The 25,491-nt window shown below is 42.2% G+C and overlaps 1 protein-coding gene across 5 annotated transcripts in view; it reads right to left on the bottom strand.

Annotated features, from left to right (window-relative positions):
* The window catches only part of ELMO1 (engulfment and cell motility 1), a 569,414-nt gene that overhangs the window by 340,045 nt on the left and 203,878 nt on the right, over nucleotides 1-25,491 (bottom strand). For all 5 annotated transcript variants that reach the window (XM_073549986.1, XM_073549985.1, XM_073549983.1 and 2 more), the window contains 3 exons: nucleotides 20,507-20,542; nucleotides 2,797-2,896; nucleotides 1-59 (listed from right to left, as the gene is read on the bottom strand). The exon at nucleotides 1-59 is cut by the window's left edge and continues 93 nt beyond it. In XM_073549986.1, the coding sequence (XP_073406087.1) occupies nucleotides 1-59; nucleotides 2,797-2,896; nucleotides 20,507-20,542 (195 nt within the window). The remainder of the gene's footprint in view (nucleotides 60-2,796; nucleotides 2,897-20,506; nucleotides 20,543-25,491) is intronic.

Below are 25,491 nucleotides of genomic sequence, written 5' to 3'. Positions count from 1 at the left end.
GCTAGAGATCGCTGTAAAATAGAGATATCCATGCCCGACTTGTTCACAAAGCTTGCAATCTGAGAATGAGAAAGATTTATTTAAAGATCGTTTCATAAGCATAGGCTTTGGATCAAGGTAAAAGGAAAATCTATCTTTGTATGTACACTGTGCCGGCTCTCTGTGTACACTGTGCATAGGCAGAAATCTGCCAATCATTGGTGGGGGGCGGGTTATATAGATCTCATGGAAGACTACCTGGCAGCAGATTTACTAGTTCTCTAGATACAGTTATGGCCAAAAGTATTGACACCCCTGCAATTCTGTCAGATAATACTCAGTTTCTTCCTGAAAATGATTGCAAACACAAATTCTTTGCTATTATTATCTTCATTTAATTTGTCTTAAATGAAAAAACACAAAAAGAATTGTCCTAAAGCCAAATTGGATATAATTCCACACCAAACATAAAAAAAGAGAGTGGACAAAAGTATTGGCACTGTTCGAAAAATCATGTGATGCTTCTCTAGTTTGTGTAATTAACAGCACCTGTAACATACCTGTGGCACCTAACAGGTGTTGGCAATAACTAAATCACACTTGCAGCCAGTTAACATGGATTAAAGTTGACTCAACCTCTGTCCTGTGTCCTTGTGTGTACCACATTGAGCATGGAAAAAAGAAAGAAGACCAAAGAACTGTCTGAGGACTTGAGAAACCAAATTGTGAGGAAGCATGAGCAATCTCAAGGCTACAAGTCCATCTCCAAAGACCTGAATGTTCCTGTGTCTACCGTGTGCAGTGTCATCAAGAAGTTTAAAGCCCATGGCACTGTGGCTAACCTCCCTAGATGTGGACGGAAAAGAAAAATTGACAAGAGATTTCAACGCAAGATTGTGCGGATGTTGGATAAAGAACCTCGACTAACATCCAAACAAGTTCAAGCTGCCCTGCAGTCCGAGGGTACAACAGTGTCAACCCGTACTATCAGTTGGCGCCTGAATGAAAAGGGACAGTATGGTAGGAGACCCAGGAAGACCCCACTTCTTACCCCGAGACATAAAAAAAGCCAGGCTGGAGTTTGCCAAAACTTACCTGAAAAAGCCTAAAACGTTTTGGAAGAATGTTCTCTGGTCAGATGAGACAAAAGTAGAGTTTTTTGGGCAAAAGCATCAACATAGAGTTTACAGGAGAAAAAAAGAGGCATTCAAAGAAAAAAAAACACGGTCCCTACAGTCAAACATTGCGGAGGTTCCCTGATGTTTTGGGGTTGCTTTGCTGCCTCTGGCACTGGACTGCTTGACCGTGTTCATGGCATTATGAAGTCTGAAGACTACCAACAAATTTTGCAGCATAATGTACGGCCAGTGTGAGAAAGCTGGGTCTCCCTCAGAGGTCATGGATCTTCCAGCAGGACAATGACCCAAAACACACTTCAAAAAGCACTAGAAAACGGTGTGAGAGAAAGCACTGGAAACTTCTAAGGTGGCCAGCAATGAGTCCAGACCTGAATCCCATAGAACACCTGTGGAGAGATCTAAAAATGGCAGTTTGGAGAAGGCACCCTTCAAATATCAGGGACCTGGAGCAGTTTGCCAAACTGTTTGGTCTAAAATTCCAGCAGAGCATTGTAAGAAACTCATTGATGGTTACCGGAAGCGGTTGGTCGCAGTTATTTTGGCTAAAGGTTGTGCAACCAAGTATTAGGCTGAGGGTGCCCATACTTTTATGTGGCCCATTTTTGGAGTTTTGTGTGAAATGATCAATGTTTTGCTTTTTGCTTCATTCTCTTTTGTGTTTTTTCATTTAAGACAAATTAAATGAATCATAGAATCATAGAATCGTAGAGTTGGAAGGGACCTCCTGGGCCATCTGGTCCAACCCTCTGCTCAAAGCAGGATTCGCTAAATCATCCCAGTTAGATGTCTGTCCAGCCTCTGTTTGAAGACTTCCATTGAAGGAGAACTCACCACTTCTCGTGGCAGCCTGTTCCACGAGAAAAATGAAGATAATAATACCAAAGAATTTGTGATGGCAATCATTTTCAGGAAGAAACTGAGTATTATCTGACAGAATTGCAGGGGTGTCAATACTTTTAGCCACAACTGTATAATCTCCTCCTGATAAAATGTGATTTATCAAAACTACAGAAAGCAGTCCAGTAAGTGACACATCGCTGAAATCAAGGTCTCTGTCTCTAAATTATGGTCCACTAGATAGCAGAATCCTAGTGACCAATTCCCTTTAAATTCCAATTTGTAAAAATCCATTTCAGCCAAGCTCCGATGTGAGGGAGACTAGGGGAATTTCTTAGCACATTATAGAGTACCGAACAGTAATGCATCTTCTCTTCATGATCTACTTTATAATTGAGATTAATATCAAGAATAGAAACTGGTATCATCCAAACCTTACTGTAATCATACGATCCACATGCATTGTACATATGTGAGAAACAAAGATTTACACAGCATGGCGTTTCTGAGATTACTAGCGGCTACAAGCCTCCCTACTGCTGCATGTAATAGAGCACCAACGGCGTCAACATTTATATCTCGGCACAAATCGTATGCTGAAAAGACCCCAGAATCTGTAAGGAACCACGTGTGTGTTACATTTCCCTGGTGTCCAAACGAAATAGTGGTGGCTTCAGCACCAGTGCTGGTCCAAGAGTGGAGAAGCTCCTCTGATATTACATCTCTACGACAGTCCAAAACAATGCCCCAATACTACAGATGCCATCCCCATAGAAGTCTAATGCGCTTATGTACCGACAACCCAAGTCAATGTGACGGTATCATATAGATATATACTTACTTTTTTAATAAATGCCAAGGAGAACGTATCCCAGGACACAATACCATGATCCATTAACTCAACGAACGCCGTCAATGTGTAGGAAAGCATTTCTCCAAAGCTGTGAAAAAAATAAATAAAAATGGAGCATTTTTCAAGTCCCCGAGTTAGACTCAGTGGTGTCTCGCATTATACTGGCAGTATTTATAAGCTGCAGACATGATCGTAGCCATGAAGGGCTGGGAAACGTGCCACAGAGCAAGTGTCAGAAATCCTTGACAAGAGTAAAGGCCAAAAGGATGCAATTGTTCTCAGTGTCCATGGATCTGATGATACATTATTCAAGAAAATCTAGCCTTTATTACAACAAATGTATCACCCTCCCCACAACAAAAACCACACTGTAAGAAACGGATGGCTGACTGAAGCAGACTTGCATGGCACTTGCCATTTTTTTTTTATACTTTATGATATCCAAGACATCTAAACTATAAAGAAATGCAAAATCCACAATAAGATCAGATCAGTTAAAATTATATGTGTTTATAGCGTATATGCTACTTATTACTAGAAACATAGATAGCTCCAAAAATCTTAATCTTTATTACCATAGTTGTAAATATAAAAAAACTCCACACGGAGGAAAGGGTGGGTGCTATATTAGCAAGAGAACCAATATGGCGGTCTCTTACATCACATTCCCATGCTACTGCACCTACAGACCGTAAGGTGCCATCCACTCCACACATTATATACAGTGACGGTACGCTTTGGCTATAATCAGCTATGTACGTGCTAAGGTGCAATTATTGGGAAGAAGCATTCCTAGGAACACACGTTGCCAGATAAATGTTCATTCATCAGGAGAAATAATCTTTTGGTTTTCTTAAATGATCATTGTCTTGTCAGCACCTTGTCCAGTGCTGTCACCTGTGCTGCCAATGTGCACAGAACCATCTGGGAATGTGGGGTGACCTTCTAAAAAGGCCATTAAATCACCGTTGATCAGCAGTCATTTAGTGCTGCCAGTCATCCTTTAGTGTAGTCACCGACAAATACTCCCGGAAGCGTTTGGCGCCTCAGTGGGTAGCGTCATCAAATTCGATAAAACTGATCCCAATAGATGTAAAGGTACAGTATATATACTGTAGAAAGTTATTCAACTCTTTGTCCAAAACATCTTGGCACATTATGTGCTTCAGGGACAAGTGACTTGGTATAAAGAATGGGAATGTGTGAAATACATACCTGTCCAAGACATCTTGTAAACTGCAAGTGAATAGGAGAAACTTCAGAACTCGACAGTGGCCACTAATCCATGTACGGGGCTGTGGCGCTCTGCTTGGTACATGCCTTACATACAGCCTCTGCAGGGGCATAATCAGCTGAGATTGGTGGGAGTGCGGAGTATCAGACACCCATCAATCCCATGCTGAAGACCTTTCATAGGGATCAATCAATAATGTTCAAGTACCAGAAAACACCTCTAACCACTTCACCCCAGGGACATTTTCCGCTTTTTTCATTTTTCGCTCCCCTTCTTCTCAGAGCCATAACTTTATTTTTCTGTCAATATGGCCATGTGAAGGCTTGATTTTTGCTGGACAAGTTGTACTTTTGAATGACACCACTGATTTTACCATATTGTGTATTGGAAAATGGGGAAAAAAAATCCAAGTGCGGTGAAACTGCAAAAAAGTGGAATACCACATTTGTTTGTTTGTTTGTTTTTTACCATGTTCACTAAATGCTAAAACTGACCTGCCATCATGATTCTCCGGGTCATTACAAGTACGCAGACCTCAAACATGTAGATTCTTTTTTATTTAAGTGGTGAAAAAAAAAATCCAAAGTTTCTAAATAAAAAAAAAGAATGTTTTCCAAGACCCACACAGTCTCCATTTTTCGTGATCTGGGGCTGGGTGACGGTTTATTATTTGCACACTAGGCTGACGTTTTTATCGATGCCATTTTGGTGTGTACACGATCTTTTGATCTCCTGTTACTGCATTTTACTGCAATGTTGCAGCGACCAAATAAACATAATTTTGGTGCTTTCATTTTTTTCGTGTTATACAGTTTACAAATCGGATTAACTATTTTTATATTTTGATAGATAGGGCACTTCTGGAAGCAGCGATGCAAAATATTTTTTACTATTGTTTTATTTTGAATGGAGCAAAAGGGGGGTGATTTGAACTTTTATTTATTTTTTTTTTTTAAACATTTTACTTACTTCAATAGTCTTCTTAGGAGACCTGAAGCTGTAATCTTCTGATCACTTATGCTACACATAGCAGGGTTTCATCCTGGCTGGCATTCATAGCAGATCGGCAATGGCAATCACCAGGGTGTCATGCAGATCCCGGGTGCCCCACGATCATGTGATGAGGACACCGATGAGCGGAGCTAGTGATGCGCTTCTGGAGCAATGAAATTAAATGCTGTTGTCAGAGATTGACAGCAGCATTTAACATGTTAACGGCTGTGAGTGGATGAAATCAGCTGTCATGTACCAGAAAAGATGCAGGCTCTACACTGGAGCACGCATCAGAGGGGGAGACACGACATATGACGGATATATACACATCATATTTTGTGAAGGGGTTAAAGGGACTGTCAGCCCAGAATGACTGTCCAAATCAAGTACAGGCCGCTCAATGCTTCACGGTGGGGCCAATCATTTATACACACCTTCTCACCTGCTTGTTTTCCCTCATTCTTCATCGTCCCCTTCTTTGATTGACAGCTCTGACTTCATAGGGACAGAAGGGCAGAGATAGAAGGAAATCAAGCAGGTGGGAAGGTGTATAGAAATGATTGGCCCCGACATGGTGCACAAAGCGCCTGTACTAGGTTTGAACAGTCGTTCTATGCTGACAGAGTCCCTTTAACGGAGATTAGACTTTTTTTGCTAAAGGGAATCTAATCTGTAAGGCTGGTTTCACATTAGCGCATTTTCAGCGCGCGCACGGCCGGGGGTAGCTCCGCCCCCGATCCGGCTCTCTGCCCGGCGTGCCCGCCCCTTCCTTGTAGCGCCGCCTCCTAGCGGACAGCGGCGCCTGCGATCGGCGCACCCTATCTTTAGCATAGGGTGCGCCGATCGTGCGCAGGTCGTGCGCTAGTTGCGCTTTGACCTGCGCTGCGCACTTATGACGGTGCGCCGTGCGCGCCAAAATCCGAAAAGTTCGATTTTGGCGCGCACGGCGCACCGTCAAAAGTGCGCAGCGCAGGTCAAAGCGCAACTAGCGCACGACCTGCGCACGATCGGCGCACCCTATGCTAAAGATAGGGTGCGCCGATCGCAGGCGCCGCTGTGCGCTAGGAGGCGGCGCTACAAGGAAGGGGCGGGCACGCCGGGCAGAGAGCCGGCTCGGGGGCGGAGCTACCCCCGGCCGTGCGTGCGCATAAAATGCGCTAATGTGAAACCGGCCTTAGCAGGTTTTCACACTCCAAACTATTTATATGTGTATAGCCCTTTCAAAGGCAAGTCCAGTAATATTTTTACATGGCCAATCTGTCCCTCAGTAATTGAGAAACCAGTGACTGAATTGATATGCAAATTAGGCTAAATTGATATTTGTAGATCTGAAGCCTTTGTCACTCCAGCTTTGTTCTCTGCCAAGCAATGTCTCCTCCTGCTTGATTGAAAGCCTGTAAGATGTGTGACTTCATGCAAAGGAACCATCAGGTAAGCAGAAGTAGGCAACATTCGGTGGGGAATAGATCTGGAGTGACAGAGGCTTCAGATCTACCATAGTCCTTCAGACTCATTAGCATATCAATTCAATTGCCAATGTCACAGCTATGGAGGAATGGACTGGTCATGTAAAGCTTTTGCTGGACTTGAAAGAGCTACATGCACATATAAATAGTTGTGTGTGTGAAATCCTGCTGACACATTCCCTTAAAGTGAATTAATTAACTTGTAGGATGGTGTTGGGGAGGAGGGGTAACATATGGTAGTCACTTATGAAACCACTGACTGATTCTCACCAAGATTGCCATTTGGAAAATGTATAACTGATGCAACATGGCTGACAGATGCCCCACCGCATCGTTTGGGGGCAAAGTGGGAGCAATCAACTAACACCTAAGTCAGCATGGCCCAACAGGAAGACGCTTTCTTGTTGGCTTGCATCTTGAGCACCCTGGCAATCAGCAAGGAAACACCATCTGACACTAAAAGCAGTGTTACAATCATTTCTCAGCGGCAGCTCCGGAGGCTGTAGGATGTGCCCAGAGATACCGCAGATAGAGAACCTCAGCCTTACGATACAAAGTTACATTACACGTACATTATCTTATTATTGTAACCTTCCCCAATTCTGCCTCTGTCAGTCATCACTGTGCAATACTGGACAAGGTTATTGCATTCAGCTTCTAGATAGATATAATAATCCTATTGTGCATGTGATATTTTGCAGATTTCTTTTCGGGACTTATTTTTTGGTTTGACTGGTTAATTTTGCAATTCTCCATAATCTTGTTCTATCTTGCTGTATATGTCACTTCCTCCATTGGGTGATGCATTTTGAAAGTTGTTTTTTTTTTTCCTTTTTCAAGATTTAATAATTAAGACTAAGAAATTTTTGGGGACTTTCCACTTTTAGTGCAGAGAATGATTGGTGCATGGGGCTGAGAGTTACACTGTATGTAATGATAATGTAAGACTCAATATACACAGTGCAGTAGAAAAGGGTGGCTTCAGATAGACAAGTTGTGAATAGTTATTATTCGGAAGCTGTAGGCACGTTGTGAAAATTACATTTTCAATACTATGAGGTTCCTCCAGGCAAGAGTCTTCTCTACCCTAGCAGGCAATGGCCTCTAAAGCACCTCTCACTCTCTTTCGAGGATCTGTGTTTCTGCACTTAACAGACTCCCATTTAAACCAAATGGTGGTAGAAAATGCTTCCCTTTTACTAGCATTACTGTGCCTACCTCACAAACAGCTCATTGCTGACCGAATAGATGAAATAATGAAAAAAAAAGATTATTACTTTTCTTTTAACAGATAAGAGTTATATCATATTGTCTGGTCCATTCACGTGCAAAACTAAATGTTTGCTAAACTCAGCATTTTTTACACCGTGAAATCATTTTCAACTTCAGACACTAGGTGTCGCTAGAAAGCCAATAATAAAAATCATTCAAGAAAATGGGCTTGGACACAAACTACATGATAAGAAAAATCTTTTTTCCAGTTTGGGGGGGGGGTGTCTTGCTGCTGAGCCATATGCTAAGCAATCTCTTTAATCTACTATCTTCATGCCCTGATGATTCCAATGAGATGAAACACATTTGGATAAGGAAATGTAGAGGTTCTAGTCCTGCCCTAAGATCCGGACCTGGGCACAAGGCTCCAGGAGCTTGTATAAGGAGAATTTAACAATTAGGGCCCTTACCCTAACTGCTTTTTTTGGGACACCTCTCCTAATCTTCCTTTTTAGGACGTTCAACAAAGACTGAACGTACTTCTGAAGGGGCCATCTCCAATCGTCCTTTTTAGGACACCAATTCATGTGTCTATGGTGGAATTCAATTCATTTATAGTCCTAACCAGGACATATTGTTCATATACTCAAACTGGGCAAGGCGACTGAACGTCCCCTCCATGGTACAATCCCCAATTGACCCCTAAGGAAGCTAATCCATTTAGTACACCGACTGAGGTAGAATTCAATTAATCCATGGTCTTAATTAGTACCTCAGGTTAACATCCTCAAATAGGGCAAGGTTATCGTACATCCTTTTGTGGGCACTTCTCCCAACCGTCCTTATAGTGCGCATATTGGGTGTTCCCAAATAGATCCATAGTCCCAATTCAATTCAGACATAGTGTGCACAGTGTTCTCCCAGGGCAGGGTGATCAAACATCCTTTTCAGGATATTACACTAAACCATCCTCTTTAGGACAATAACCTCCTTCCAGGGTTCCATATATCCCACCAATTTGGGGGATGAATTGGATAAATCTATGTTCCTTATTGGGACGTAGGGTGCTTGCTCCAAATGTCCCTTATGTGACATTAACAACTTAGTTTAGCTCTTTGGTCGTTCCATGTGCTACACTGATTGGGGTAGGTCTAAATGGTCCTTTGGTCCTAGTTGAGCCAAAAGGATTGATAGTTCCCCTACAGGACGTGGTGAGCAAACGACCACCACAGGGTCGCCTTACTCAACCATCTGTGTCAGGACAAGCAATAAGGAACACACTGTGTTTCTCACAGAACGTGGTCTATAATGATACTGTATATGGGGTACACAGTACTTGCATAAGAAGTGGTAACCAAAAACCCTCTTGAGGGCGCTATCCTCAATTGTCCTTTTTAGGAAAATAACCATTATCAATCATCTATGTACTCTACTAAATAGGGTGCAATTGAATGAACACATTCATCCATAATTATTCAAGTAGAATGTTATTAGTGTTATTTTTCCCTCGATCCGTAATATTAGCATTCTAATACTTCTGCCAATATTCACTGCTCATGATTTCTGCTGGCAGAAACTATACCCTGTAAAGTTTTACCTATCTTTAACTTATGTACTGCATTGTTTGGTGCACAGATTTACCAATGATTTGAATGGTGGCGTAATGAAAGTTAAGTATTATGTCCTCTACAATCTGATCTGTAGCTTAAAAGGTGGAGTGTGGGCTGTTTGGAGCACATCAGTTTCTACTGCCATTCCCCGCGCAGAATGTTCTGCACAAAACACTTCACATTATAAAAGCGTTCGTCCTTACAAACTCAATAGAACAGAAAACACTTAAGTTATATTCTGCTGTGTCTGTGTAGAGAATATCGCTGGAGACTCAATGAGCTCACACTGCAGATGTCATGTATTACCGAGTATTCAAGATGTTTATTCCGCTCTCCCTCAGAGAATGAGATCAGCTATTCCAAGGTTTCCACTAGAAGAGATAAAGCGCTGGTAAGAGGCAGAACATCTTTCTTATGGGTCAGAAAGATTCTCCTGCCTGTCTAGAAGAAAAGTGGAAACACTAGAATGCTTTTATAAGCGCTGGGTTTGGAAGGACAACCAGCCACCGGTATACAATTTAAAGGGTATTTCCCATATTTACGGGTGTGTAATATTTCATACGGCTTGTAAATACATGCACTTTTCTGATTTACTTTATGTTAAAATTTCCCTGCAGTTCTCTGATATTGTCAGTTTTTTCTGCAGTCTAGCAGCAGTGTAAGAACATGCTCAGTAGTTACTAGCCCTTTTCTATTAAGCTTTAACGAATTACCATGCTAGATGTGATCATGACTAGCTTCAATGCTATTGTACTGCAGAAGCAAGGCTGACCCATATAGCAGCATTGCAGAGAGCACAGTTCAGGTCAGTTATGCACTGGTGTCAAAGGTATGACTGGTCAATAAAGCAGCTGCACCCCCCAGCAATCAGGACATCAGCTGGCTGACCTAACAAGACGAGACCAACCCTTAAAACAGGTTGACTCCTTATAGTTTCATTTCATCCCTGACTGCAGTTTGGTATATAAATAATAATAATCTTTATTTTTATACAGCGCTAACATATTCCAAAGCAATTTACAGTTTGCACACATTATCATCACTGTCCCCGATGGGGCTCACAATCTAAATTCCCTATCAGTATGTCTTTGGAATGTGGGAGGAAACCGGAGAACCTGGAGGAAACCTGTTGTGAACACATTTGACCTGGCTTCTGAGTTTGGGTTCCCTCTGGTGGTTACTGCTGGTAATGGAGCTGGTCTAGCTGACAGAAGTCAGTCACCTGAGCAGGATGATTGGCGGTCAGGTGTTACAGACTGGGGAGATTTAAGTGAACATCCTTCTCTCAGCTCTTGCCGGTGATTTGGTTTGCTTCCTGAGTATATTTTGAAGTCTGCTTGTCTCCTTCTCCGTCCTGCGTCTTTCAAATAAGTTATTTGTCTTCTTGAATCTTTTTTTGCATTGGATCCATTTTTGCTTGTCTCTGATTTTTGCTTAGCTGGTGTGAGTTCAGCCTAGTTCCCTGTTGGGACCTGTGCTGGACCCTGTTCCATATGCCACAGCGTATGTTAGTCTTTTTAGTAACCAGTTCACATCAGAGTTCTGATTTAGTGGGGGAGAGGTCGTGTGGCCTCAGTATTTTTGCATCTCAGACGTGTTGAATTTTTCTTAGGGTTTTTTGCGTGATTGCAGACAGTATCCTTTCCTGTCCGGTTCTATCTAGACAGTTTGGGCCCCATCATTTGCTTACTCTATTCTCTGCCTGTGTTTTGCGCTTCATCTTGTCTCACCAGCAATATATGTTCGGGGGCTATCTATTCCTTTGGGGTTCTACTCCGGGCAGTTTGGCTTTTCCATTTCTCTCTTTAGGCTTAGTTAATTCTCTTTAGGCTTAGTTAATTCTGTGGCTGTGCCGAGGAGTCTAGGGCATCATAGGTACGTCCCATGGCTAATTCTAGTTGTGTTGTCAGTTTAGGGGTCTGCAATCTGCTAAGCTACCAACCTCTCTGGTTCTCTGGTTGCCTACCTAGTCTATTCCCCCGTTATCCTCCTCGATTACCTAATCGTAACAAAAACCCACGCAAACATGGGGAGAGCCAGAGGTCGCATTAACGCCTGTCTGGACGTCTATGACGCACAGGCAGGCGAAAAAACACCTTCAGATTAGTACGATACGTCCACGGGACGCATCGTTCTAAGCTACAGTGGCAGCGAGTTGGACAGAGCTGGGGAAAGGGCCCCGCCCGACCATGAATGCCACTGAACAAGCATGCTCGCGGCCCCGCCGCTCATACCTGTGAATCAGATCATCCAAGTCAGTGGCGTAACTACCGGGGTAGTGCAATTACATACTCAGTCACAGTCAGCTCTCCTAGCATGTCTCTTGCAGCCCCCTGTGCTTATTCCATCTTCAATTTTAGCGATGTTCTATCTTCCTGTATTCAGCGGCCGCTCATTACATAAGCGCATATGTAATGAGCGGCTCAGCGGAACCACGTGGACGCTGAAAGCAGGAAGAACAGCGGTGAGATTGAAGATGGAATAAGCACTGGCCGGGGGCTGCAAGAGACATGCTAGGACAGGTGATGAGTGCCTCTGTCCTGTCCCTGCGCTCTGCCCTGTCCACTCTGCCCTGTCCCTGCGCTCTGCCCTGTCCCCTCAGCTGCACTCTGCCCTGTCCCCTCAGCTGCGCTCTGCCCTGTCCCTGCGCTCTGCCCTGTCCCCTCAGCTGCGCTCTGCCCTGTCCTGTCCCCTCAGCTGCGCTCTGCCCTGTCACTGCGCTCTGCCCTGTCCCCTCAGCTGCGCTCTGCTCTGTCCCTGCGCTCTGCCCTGTCCCCTCAGCTGCGCTATGCCCTTTCCTTGCCGCCGCTCTCTTCTCTTTGGGTATGTGCACACGTTGTGGATTGTGCTGCGGATTTGGCTGAATCCGCAGGTAAAATGACCTGTGCTTTACCTGCAGATTTAGTGCAGATTTTGCCTGCGTTTTTACACCTGCGTATTCCTATAATGGAATGGGTGTAAAAACGCTGCGGATTCCGTACAAAGAAGTGACATGCTGCAGAAAATAAATCACAGCAAATCTGCGTATAATTTTCCGCAGCATGTGCACAGCGGATTTGGTTTTCCATGGGATAACATGGTACTGTACACCGCATGGAAAACTGCTGCGGATTCGCAGCCAAATCTGCAACGTGTGCACACACCCTTCCTCTGCCTGTGCCGCCGCTCTCTTCTCTTTCTCTGCCTGTGCCAACGCTCTCTTCTCTTTCTCTTCTCTGTGCCGCTACGCTCTGCATGCACCGGAGTTTTGTACAGGCCACAATATGTTTTGCGCTGTACACAAGAAATGTCCGTCAGTGTCAGTATAACTTCATGGAAATCTATCAGCAGAATTCACATTCCAATCTGCCTGCATTAGTGGACCTGATGAGGCTGGTGAACTGACTGCAAATCCATGTCTGGTTGGCTGGATAATCCTGCATGAAGGTTTCGCTGCCTGAATCTCCGCTGGGCGTTTTATGAGCGCTAGTCGGGTTGTGAAACTCTCATCTTATAAGGTCCCATGATTATACAATCATTCCTACAAGCCGTGCACCAATCGGAGGAGCACAGGAGGGAGCGCTGAGTAATTACAGGGGTGGGAGGGTGAATTCACAGGTTACACAGCCTGGAGCTGTAATACTCCTATGTCTCCGGGAGCGCTGCTCCTGCAGCTGTACATTCTATCATCCCACAAGGGAGAGACGGATGTGAACTACAGCTCTGGAATGTAATACAGCAGGTAGCTCAGGATCAGTAATGAAATGTTATAATTCTGTATGGAGGCCTATGTGGTGCCTATAATACTGTATGGAAGACTATGTGGTGCCCGTAATACTGTATGGAGGACTATGCGGTGCCCATAATTCTGTATGGAGGACTACATGGTGCCCCATTATTCTGTATGAAGGACTATGCGGTGCCCATAATTCTGTATGGAGGACTATGCGGTGCCCATAATACTGTATGTAGGGGTATGTGGTGTACTGTATGCTATGCCAGGCCTGCCATTGCCATTAATGATCCCTCTTCTGGATTCTTCTGTTTGGTTCTTGTATGTGCGGTGATGGCGCTGACATCCTTGTGTTCAGACATCTTTTCTCCAAGTCTCTAAATTAAAATGTCCACTATTGTACTAATGTACGGCGAGGGGTTCCGTCGGTCCCTGCAGCTAATCGCACGGGTACCGGGAGGCTTTCGCCGCTAAGACCGGCAGGCAGCAACGCTGCCTGGCTGGTCCGGGCGAATTTTAGCCCCCCCTGCAGATACGAACGCTTCGATTGGCTGGGCTGTGTAGCATCTACCATGGAACGCTTGTTGGGACAAAGTGATCACTATACCACCTACGTCAATCCTTGGGGGTGTAGATTCCAAAATGGGGTCACTTTTTAACTTCAAAGTAACACAGGTCAGATTTGCAAAAAATGGCCTTGGCGTGGGATATACGGCAAAAGAACCCATGGTGTAATTCCGCGGTCTCAAAGCCTAAATGTTGAGTTGTACATTACTGTAGGTGGGCCCCTAAAATTAATCCCCTTGGTGGGCCCTAGACACCCCTATCCGACCCTGATCTCAGCGTGTGTAGCATCAGTCGGCCTCTCCGCGGCCAATGGCAGCCGGGGGCAGGGCTTGCTGGCTGTGCGTTATTGGCGGCATGTGACGTGGGCGTCACTCGTACAGTGGTCAGCACTATTATGGAGATGGGGGTGCAGTATACATTCTAATAACGTTTCCTAATGTTTTTTTTAATAGCACGGCAATGTATACCCCTGTATGGCCAATTTTAATTCATACAAATTGTGTACTCCTCTGTGGTGAAAAATACTCCTCAAAAATATTGGGAGGAGTATTTTTACTCCTCTGAAAAATATGTAGCGTGACGTCTGGGGAGAGCATACAAACTCCTTATTAAAAAGAAAAACACACACTGTACTCACCTTCCTGAAGTCCACCTATATGCTTATGCTTCTCCCGGTGTCTAACTTTGTGATCGGACATCACACTGACAGCTTATCAAGGAGCACAGCAGCTCTGCAAGTGTAGACGGAATGCTCAACTCAAAGCCGCCGAGTTCACAGATTGGCTGCTACGCTGTCGACGTGATGTTTGTGCCACAGTTATTGCCAGACACTCATCAGTGTAGCTGGGAAATGGAGTGCAGCACTTTTTTAATGCCAAACTGCACTATAGGATGAAATGTCAGTAAAAGGAGACAACTTCTTTAAGGTAGCGGTAGGCGACGTGGTCTGCGACACAGACCGTCAAACTCATCTAATATGTCCATACACCTTCTAAAGCAGTAAGCTAAACACCACTTGGGCCACAGCTCTGTTTCCAGACTTACCACATACACATACACTGTGGGGAAACCTGTAAAAGTAGCTCCACCATAAGGAGAAATTAAGCATTACACACTGTCCATTCATATCAATAGGTTGCCTATGTAATGCAGAAGATGAAGTGTCCTTCAAAGCAAGCAAAGTTTGATTTTTGTTATGTTTTACTACTTTTCCACAATAAATGCATGTGTTACCATTAACCAAGAGCCATAACGTTTCCTATGAGAAGTCTTTCATTTGCTTTTTATTCAATTTTTTTTGGGGGGGACTGAAATTACAAAATACAATCTGGAATATTTTTATTTCTTTTTTTACTGCTTTCTTTGCGCAGTAATAATTGACATCTTACCTATATTCTATGGGTCAACATTACAGGAATAACTAATAATGTATCTTTCTCTTTCAAATTAAAGGGAACATGAAAGGCGATTCCAGCTGCCCAAACTGGTTGTGTTACTGCAGTCGTGTATATATCCTGCTCCGAAATACTGAATACTTTGAAAACTCAGCAGGGAATTATGTGTCCTCCTGTATGCCTTCCCTAGACTAACAGGTTTCTCCCTAGGTAAACAGATAAGGAGAGATCTGTCAGTCAAGGGGAGCAGAGCAGACAAAAGCCTGTCTCAACCTAATCAGCCAAGCCGCAAAGTCCACAGACAACTTTTTAGCCCCTTTCCTACATTAGACGTACTATTCCGTCCATGTGACCTGGGACCTAAGTCCCAAGGACGGAATAGTACGTCATAGCAATCAGCGGCGCTCCCCATGGACAGCGCTGCTGATCGCGGCCGGGTGTCTGCTGATTATCACCCCCGGCACATTAACCCCCGGCACACTGCGATCAAACATGATCACAGTGTACTGGAGGGTCAGGGAAGCATCAGCAGGGAGGGGGCTCCCTCCGTGCTTCCCTGAGAACCCCGCAGCAGCACTGCACATCGGGCCTCCTTCGCTGCAGGTCCCCGGATCCAATATGGCGGCGGGGACCTTCGGGGGCCTGCAGGGAGGAGTCTTTCTCAGTACCTGCTGAGAGCACACTGCTGTGCAAGGTGTCAGATCAGCGATTTGACATATTACAATCATGTACCCCCCGGGACAATATAATAAAGTTAAAAAAAAAAGTGTAAAAATAACACAGGTCAACGAAAAAAAATTTTTTTTCTGGTGTCCAAAATATTTTAATGAATTTGGGGTATTTTTGGGGTGCTGATTCTGAATATGTCATCAGTTTTGCCAGATTGGCTCAAGTTTTTGAGATTTTTGGTATCTTATTTATAGCACTTGTTGGTAAATGCGACGCATCATCTCATTAATTTCTTTGGATTAGTACTTGAACTGAGCAGTTCTCAATATAGTTTTGTGTTAATTAGTGTTCTAAAAGTTTGTTCATAGCTTGATTTTTGCACTAACTTTATGTTGTTGTCTGTTTTCCAGTGAAAAGCATGAACTCATCATGAAGAAGTTGTCTTAACGATCCAGACTCATTCTGTTACATTTGTGGTGAATATACACTGCCAAAACATAGAAGAAACATAACACACTTCGTAAAAAAAGTGTATTTTGCCTATTTTGGGGTTATGCTTGGGGACCAAGACAAGTTTTGGGCACCACACATAGTGTGCAAAGCATGTATCGAATTATTACGAAAATGGAGCAAAGGACAAAGAAAAAGCTTCAAATTTGGTGTTCCAATGGTGTGGAGAGAGCCAAAAAATCATCATGATGACTGTTATTTATGGTAAACACAGGTACAGGCACATCTTCACAATGAGGGACAGGCCTTCTTGCAGATTCCATGTTACTCCCATTTTCGTTTCTTATGCTTATTGAATCCTTGCACTTGCACTGCACAGAAATAACAGTCATCATGATGATTTTTTGGCTCTCTCCACACCATTGGAACACCAAATTTGAAGCTTTTTCTTTGTCCTTTGCTCCATTTTCGTAATAATTCGATACATGCTTTGCACACTATGTGTGGTGCCCAAAACTTGTCTTGGTCCCCAAGCATAACCCCAAAATAGGCAAAATACACTTTTTTTACGAAGTGTGTTATGTTTCTTCTATGTTTTGGCAGTGTATATTCACCACAAATGTAACAGAATGAGTCTGGATCGTTAAGACAACTTCTTCATGATGAGTTCATGCTTTTCACTGGAAAACAGACAACAACATAAAGTTAGTGCAAAAATCAAGCTATGAACAAACTTTTAGAACACTAATTAACACAAAACTATATTGAGAACTGCTCAGTTCAAGTACTAATCCAAAGAAATTAATGAGATGATGCGTCGCATTTACCAACAAGTGCTATAAATAAGATACCAAAAATCTCAAAAACTTGAGCCAATCTGGCAAAACTGATGACATATTCAGAATCAGCACCCCAAAAATACCCTAAATTCGATGAAATATCTTTGGCACCAAAAATGCTGTTGACCAGTGTAATTTATAAAAAAAAAAAAAAAAAATCGCTAAATAAATTAAAAAATAAATATTCCCTAATAAATTCATTTTTTGAAAAAAAAAAAAACAATAAAAGTACACATATTTAGTATCGCCACGTCCGTAACGACCCGCCCTATAACACTGTCCCACTAGTTAACCCCTTTATTGAACCCCTTAAAAAGTAAAAATAAAAAACGAAGCAAAAAATGATGCTTTATCATCATACCGCCGAACAAAAAGTGCAATAACACGCGATCAAAAAGACGGATATAAATAACCATGGTACCGCTGAAAACGTCATCTTGTCCCGCAAAAAACGAGCCACCACACAGTGTCATCAGCGAAAAAATAAAAAAAAGTTATAGCTCGCAGAATAAAGCGATGCAAAAATAATTATTTTTTATATAAAATTGTTTTCATTGCATAAAAGCGCCAAAACATAAAAAAACCACAGAAATGAGGTATCGCTGTAATCATACTGACCCGAAGAATAAAACTGCCTTATCAATTTTACCACACGAGGTACGGTGTAAACGCACCCCCCAAAAGAAATTCATGAAATGCTGGTTTTTGTTCATTCTGTGTCCCAAAAATCGGAATAAAAAGCGATCAAAAAATGTCACGTGCCCGAAAATGATACCAATAAAAATGTCAGCTCGTCCCACAAAAAATAAGACCTCACATGACTCGGTGGGTCAAAATATGGAAAAATTATAGCTTTCAAAATGTGGTGATGCAAAGATTATTTTTACAATAAAAAGCGTCTTTTAGCGTGCGACAGCTGAAAAACATAAAAACCCGCTATAAATAGTAAATCAAACCCCCCGTTATCACCGCCTTAGTTAGGGAAAAATAATAAAATAAAAAAAATGTATTTATTTATTAGGGTTAGGGCTAGGGGTGTGTTGGGGTTAGGGCTGGAGTTAGAATTGGGGGGTTTCCACTGTTTTGGTACATCAGGGGCTTTCCAAACGCGACATGGCATCCGATCTCAATTCCAGCAAAAAAAGTCAAATGGTGCTGCTTCCCTTCCGAGCTCTGCCATGCGCCCAAATAGTGGTTTACCCCCACATGTGGGGTATCAGCGTACTCAGGACAAATTGCACAATAACTTTTGGGGTCCTGTTACCCTTGGGAAAATAAAAATTGGGGGTGAAAAAAAATCATTTTTGTGGAAAAAATATGATTTTTTAATTGTACGGCTGTACGTTATAAACTTCTGTGAAGCCCTTGGGGGTTCAAAATGCTCACCACATATGTAGATAAGTTCCTTGGGGGGTCTAGTTTCCAAAATGGGGTCATTTGTGGGGGGTTTCCACTGTTTAGGTACATCAGGGGCTCCCTAAACGTGACATGGCATCCGATCTGAATTCCAGCCAATTTTGCAGTGAAAAAGTCAACCGGCGCTCCTTCCCTTCTAAGCTCTGCCGTGCGCCGAAACAGTGATTCCCCCCACATATCAGGTATCAGCGTACTCTGGACAAATTGCACAATAACTTTTGCAGTCTAATTTCTCCTGTTACCCTTGGTAAAAAAAAAACCTGAAGTAATTTTTTTTTGTGAAAAAGTTAAATGTTTATTTTTTTTAAACATTCAAAAAATTCCTGTGAAGCACCTGAAGGGTTAATAAACTTCTTGAATCTGGTTTTGAGCACCTTGAGTGGTGCAGTTTTTAGAATGGTGTCACTTTTGGGTATTTTCTATCATATAGACCCCTCATAGTGACTTCAAATGTGATGTGGTCCCTAAAAATAAAATGGTGTTGTAAAAATGAGAACTCGCTGGTCAACTTTTAACCCTTATAACTTCCTAACAAAAAAAATGTTGGTTCTCAAATTGTGCTAATGTAAAGTAAACATGTGGGAAATGTTACTTATTAAGTTTTTTGAGTGTCATATCTCTGTGATTTAAGAGCATAAAAATTCAAAGTTGGAAAATTGCAAAATTTTCGCCAAATTTCCATTTTTTCACAAATAATCGCAAGTTATATCAATGAAATTTTACCACTAACATGAAGTACAATATGTCACGAGAAAACAATGTCAGAATCACCGGGATACATGGAAGCGTTCCAGAGTTATGACCTCATAAAGGGACAGTGGTCAGAATTGTAAAAATTGGCCCAGGCATTAACATGCAAACCACCCTTGGGAGTAAAGGGGTTAAAGTACGTCTTCTTTAAAACGTTGTAGTGTTTCCGAGTAAAATGCACATGGCTGCAACAATCCAGTCAGTGTCTGATTCATGCTGAATTTCTATTTAAAGACACTCCTATAGCAAAAATTGTATTCCTAATCCCTTATCAATATGTATGTACTGTAGTGTGGATGTATTTTAATATTTACCAGTCGCCACCTTATCTGGGTGGTAGTGACATTGTCCATCTTCTAACCCACTTGACGACTAGCTGGCTAACAGATTTTTGCCCGGACTGGAAGTTACTTTCTCATTGTATTAGCATGAGAAGCCATGCTGTGAGTCTCACATAAGGAAAGCAATTACCAGTCCACACAGAAGATGCTGTGAGAGCTGGCTATGATGAATAGTGATTACGTGGTGGTCCAGGAGAGGATCTGAACGTCAGAGAGAACCAAAGAAGATGGCAACTGGTTAGTATTTAAACACATTCACGTTACATACACATTGACAACAGAATAACATCTTTGCAGGGAAAGCTTCTTAAACGCTCACCAGCATGTGAGGAGGCAACAAGTCCAAGATCTCACATCTGCTGGCCAGCTGTAACCAAGCACTGTGTAGCTTATTATCTCCACAAAACAAATACTAAAAGCAACTAAGCTCACATTCAATATCTATGATTAGGAGATAAACTAAGAGTTATTAAGTAGGTTTAAACTGTCAAATTGATGGCCTATGCTAAAGGTAAGCCACAAACATCTGATCGGCAGAGGGTCTGTTTGGAGAGACAGAGGACCACTTCCCCTCTACAGTTAACTAGTTACAGTCCAGCACATGGTCGTGGCTGTGCCCGATATTGCAGATCAGTATCAGTGAGTATCTGTAGGACCACAGACAGCAGTAGTCAAATGGTACGTTTAGAAAAAATGTCTTTGCTTTTTACAAACAGGATGCAATCCAGTTCTTGGCACTGACATGGTCAAGAAGATGACCCTTTTTTTTCTAAAGAAAAGTTAATCTGATTGCTACTGGTTCACCTCCTCCTACCCTGAAATATCAAGCTATTAATGTGAAATCAGTATCTTATAAATCATATCCCTGCAGCGGACACCACAGCGGGCTTTCTATTCTGGCACAAGGTAGGGGATCCTGAATAGGGTAAATGGCATATAGAAAGAGGTTCATGTTTAGGAGAAAGGCCCTTGAATGCAGCAATAAAGAGAGTGAGTAAATAGCATCCGGCAATGGAGTAAATGGAGATCCAGAAGAAACTCTTACCAGGGCTTCATGATCTTCTGCAATTTTTGATATTTCCTGCAAATACATAAATACGAAGAAATGTAAGTGAAAACCAAACTCATTCAATTCACAGTAAAGATGTCCATATACAGCCCACCAATCACAGTCACAATGATTTCCAACACACAAGCACAAGTAGGCATTTACAGAAATGCAAACACGTGGGGGAACTGTGACCAAAATGAAAACGCACCAAAGAATGCATAGTGCATAGTTTAAAATATCTAGTATTCTTCCTTTTATTCTTTCAGGTGTGGTTCCTCCGACTCCCAGCCCAATCTCCAGCTATGTAAAAATAGCTGCTACCATCCACTACACAGGACGAGCTTTGGACGCTGAGACATTCATCTGCTACGGGAATTTACAGCAAGGTGGAGTCTCATTTGACTACGCAATAGTTTTTAAGTCTAAAACACTCCTGCACTTCTAGAAGGAGTGACTAAGAGCAGTGAAGGTGTATGGGGTACTTCACACTAAGCGAGATCACTAGCGAGATCGCTGATGCGTCACCGATTTTGTGACGCAACAGCGACCTCGCCAGCGATCTCGTTACGTGTGACCAGGCCCCCGCTGCGATGTCACTGATCTTGCTCGAATGTACTGGGCCATTTTTTGATCGCTGGTGTCCCGCTGGCCAGCGCACATCGCTGTGTTTGAAACAGACGAGCGACCTCGTTAGCGACTCAGAAATCATGGACGCAGGCGGGAGTCGTCAGAATCGCTAATGTGATACTAAGCGACGCACCAGCGATCCCGCTGAGATCGTTACTGCGTCGTTGGGTAAATCTGACTGTTTGACAGCTTACTAGCGACCTCTTAGCGACGCACCAGCAATCCTTACCAGGTCGTATCGTTGTCGGGATCGCTGGTGCATCGCTTAGTGTAACGGTACCCTATCAGACGTCCAAGCACATTGTGCATACAGAATGCTGGTAGCCTATAGAAGAATCACCTCAGAATAAATAAAGACAATCGGTAGTTTAACTATGCGCCATGCATTTATTGTGAATCCTTTATTGTGAGGTGGAGAGTCACTTTAGGCCTCATTCCCACATCAGATTTTCTGAAGTACAGGAAAAACAGACCAATTATTTTAATCAGTTTGTGGTCCGATTATTTTAATCAGTTTTTCTCATACATGTATGAGAAAAAAAAAAAAAGTTTCTCCACCTTCTTTCTGACAGTCTGTGATAATCATTTTGCACTCAGATGTCGAGTGTAGTCCAATTTTTTTCACTGATAATAGACTTGTATTGCCAATTTTGATCAGACCCTCAGATCAAAATTGGACATGTCTCCTTTTTTGTTTTTAAATGGACCTCTCAGTCTGAGGAAAAATCGGACACGTAAACAAACCCATAGACTACCACTGGTACAAGTGCTATCTGTGAAAAACACGTTTAGAACTCATACAAGAAAAACTGATGCCTGAATGAGCCCTAAGTCACATGAACGTTTGTCCACAAGGTAAAAATAAATGTTGCATACAGACTACACTACAATCTTAGCTACAAACACATCTCCAAAGTCTAGTTCAGAAATTATAAAAAATAATTTTAAAAAATTATCAATTTGGTGCGTCACTAAAATCATATATATTTTTAATAACCTCCTGATTGATTGACCTGTAAATTGCAATATATTAACAAATTGGTTTCATTCATACCATGTAGGTCATGCTAAATAATTTACAAAGATACATATAAAACATTAACATATCGCAAATTCAAGAAAAATATGTTGTTCATTCAGTTTAAAATATACTATATAATAGTCCAAGAGCAGCAACAAGTCTTTCAAAAGGTGGTCAGTGGACACCATCTGGAATGGCCAGAGTCAACATTCCCAAAATAATATAGATTGGATACTTAGCTTCTGGAATGGCCAGAGCCACAAGTCCCAGGAATAATATAGTTTTGATGCTTTTCTTCTGGAATGGCCAGAGCCACAAGTCCCAGGAATAATAGTGAATTGATACTTAGCGTCTAGACTGGCCAGAGCCACAAGTCCCAGGAATAATATAGTTTTGATGCTTAGCTTCTGGAATGGCCAGAGCCACAAGTCCCAGGAATAATAGTGAATTGATGCTTAGCTTCTGGAGTGGCTGGAGCCACAAGTCCCAGGAATAATATAGATTGGATACTTAGCTTCTGGAATAGCCAGAGCCACAAGTCCCAGGAATAATAGTGAATTGATGCTTAGCTTCTGGAGTGGCTGGAGCCACAAGTCCCAGGAATATTATAGACTGGATACTTAGCGTCTAGACTGGCCAGAGCCACAAGTCCCAGGAATAATATAGTTTTGATGCTTAGCTTCTGGAATGGCCAGAGCCACAAGTCCCAGGAATAATAGTGAATTGATGCTTAGCTTCTGGAGTGGCTGGAGCCACAAGTCCCAGGAATATTATAGACTGGATACTTAGCTTCTAGACTGGCCAGAGCCACAAGTCCCAGGAATAATATAGTTTTGATGCTTAGCTTCTGGAATGGCCAGAGCCACAAGTCCCAGGAATAATAGTGAATTGATGCTTAGCTTCTGGAATGGCCAGAGCCACAAGTCCCAGGAATAAAAGTGAATTGATGCTTAGCTTCTGGAGTGGCTAGAGCCAAAAGTCCCAGGAATAATATAGAACTGATGCTGTCAAGCCTCACCCGCAACAACGTTGCAGCGCAGCCAAAGCAGTAACTGGCACAAAAGATGCTACACAAACATTCATAACCAGATAATATCCCTTCGAGTGTGGGCCACCGCTCAAGCATACCCACCAAGCAAACAATCTTTTCTTGGAACTGCCGGATAGAAATTCAAAATACCAGGTATTCCACCGACCACGTTTTAAAAGACTTGTTGCTGCTTTTGGACTATTATACAGTATATTTTAAACTGAATGAACAAAATATTTTTCTTGAATTTAGGATACCCTAGTGTTTTATGTGTATCTTGTAAATTATATAGCATGACCTACATGGCATGAATGAAACAATGTGTTAGTATAATACAAACTACGTGTCAATTAACCAGGAGGTTATTATAAAATATACCGTATATACATTTCAGTGAAGCACAAATTGATAATATTTCTATGCACTTTTATAACACAGCCACATTGTTTTTGCATTTAAATGCTGCTAATTAGTACCAACTGGTACCAGCGCCATTGTGATTTTTCTATAGACTGTAAAAGAATAAATAATAACCCCATGTTTACAGAGGGACAATGAGGTTTGTGGCAGAAATTCTAAAGGTACAGCACAGTGGAAAACAGCATTGTATGTCATCCACCAGTATTTACTGCAAATGTGCTATAATCAATTGATGGTTAACATAAATGAGATAACAGATTCCTTTCTAATTTGATAAAAATAAGCCACGAGGGAAATTATAAATACGAAACTTTGTGAATCAAGATGTCAGATTCTGCCAAGGACATCAAGTGTGCTGGTCTAAGTAATGTACCAAGGAAAGCGCTGTTTATAGGCGGGCAGTGGCAATCTGCGGATTCAATACGCTGGAGTAGTCAGGATTCTTTGCTGAGCTGCACATTTTCTACTTTCCTCTGATTGTGGGTTTTTCAGCAGGCTACAGCAGAAAAAAGCAGCCACTGCTGATGTAAGCAAATGTCCCGATATTTTCCACTCTTCAGTTTCTGCATGGCATGAGGACTAGAGCTCAGATATATTTGTAAAAATCAGTTCTCTTTCTTTATCACCAATGAAGTAGATACAAGCTTCTGCAGCACATCAGACGTACCCTACCAAAGCAACACCTAGACATCAAAAAAGGTATCAGACAGCAGGCAGATTCTCTGTTTTTGGGGGCCCAATTCATCAAACTGGCAGAAAAGTGTGGAAAATGTTGCTGAAGTTTTGCGCACTATAAAGTTGGGTAAAATGTTGCAATGTTTGGTATTTTTACTTAGGCTAGCCAACATTTTAGAAAGTGGAAGAAGATACGCAGGAGGAGGCATGGACTACTGCTGTCTGGCAAATGCATTACAATTTATGTGATGAAATTAGCAACAATGTGTTCTGGTTCAGTTCATCAAAAATGGCTTTTTGTGTGCCAGTCTTGAAGCGTCAGCTGGAAAATAATCAGCACCAAGTTCATTTACAGGCTTATTCCTCATCATCAGTCTGGATTCAGCAACTCTGCGCCAGGGACAGACACGTATTCCAGTGATAGACTGTAGTCTTGGACTGTGTACATATCTGCTTTACTTTCTGCTGTTGTGATGGCATATACTATGCATTTTCCAAGTGGCATTAGGTCCTGTCCACTCAACAAATCGGAGACATTTTCAAGAGTTTTAAACTAGTTTAAAAGAATCAGGGCCACTTCTAGCTCCACTGTACGGCAGCTGAAAGAGATGCACGCATTTACTGTAAATGAATTTGAAGCATCTCAATCCAGCGCATTTTTCACCAGACTCGCTGTACAAAATGCCAGTCTCGATGAATAGGCCCGTGTTTACTGCTGCTGCTTTGCATTTGAGAAAAAAAACCTACAAATATCCAGAGATATTACACAAATGTGAATCAAAAGTTCACACTTTCAGGATAAAAAAAAAAAGTTTTGTAGGGCTCGCTGTGGTTCTTTTAAAACATTTATTGACAATGTAAAAAAAATTGTAACCTCTCCCATAAAAACATCTAATTGTTAACAAAAAATGTTTTAGGCTGAAAAAAAGGGTAATTGTCGCCTATTACCCATCCTATGAAACAATAATTCATCCTACACAATGAACGGTTTAACAAAATGCTAGCCATCATGAAAATGATCTGAAAAAAAACAACTAGCTCCCTTTCCTGGCTTTACTCTAAATTACTCTAAATGTCTCACTATCCTGCTAATTTCTGTAAGGCTATGTGCACACGTTGCATATTCAGCTGCGGGTTTTTCCACGCGGAACCGCAGGTAAAACCGCAGGTAAAGTGACCTGCGGTTTTCCTGCGGTTTGTTCTGCC

This window comes from Dendrobates tinctorius, unplaced genomic scaffold, assembly GCF_039654945.1.
Source record: "Dendrobates tinctorius isolate UK_male_01 unplaced genomic scaffold, ASM3965494v1 ptg000162l, whole genome shotgun sequence".
In the NCBI taxonomy this organism is placed as follows: Eukaryota; Metazoa; Chordata; class Amphibia; order Anura; family Dendrobatidae; genus Dendrobates; species Dendrobates tinctorius.
Note: the sequence above shows the minus strand (reverse complement) of the source record. Positions and strands in the feature narration are given on the sequence as shown.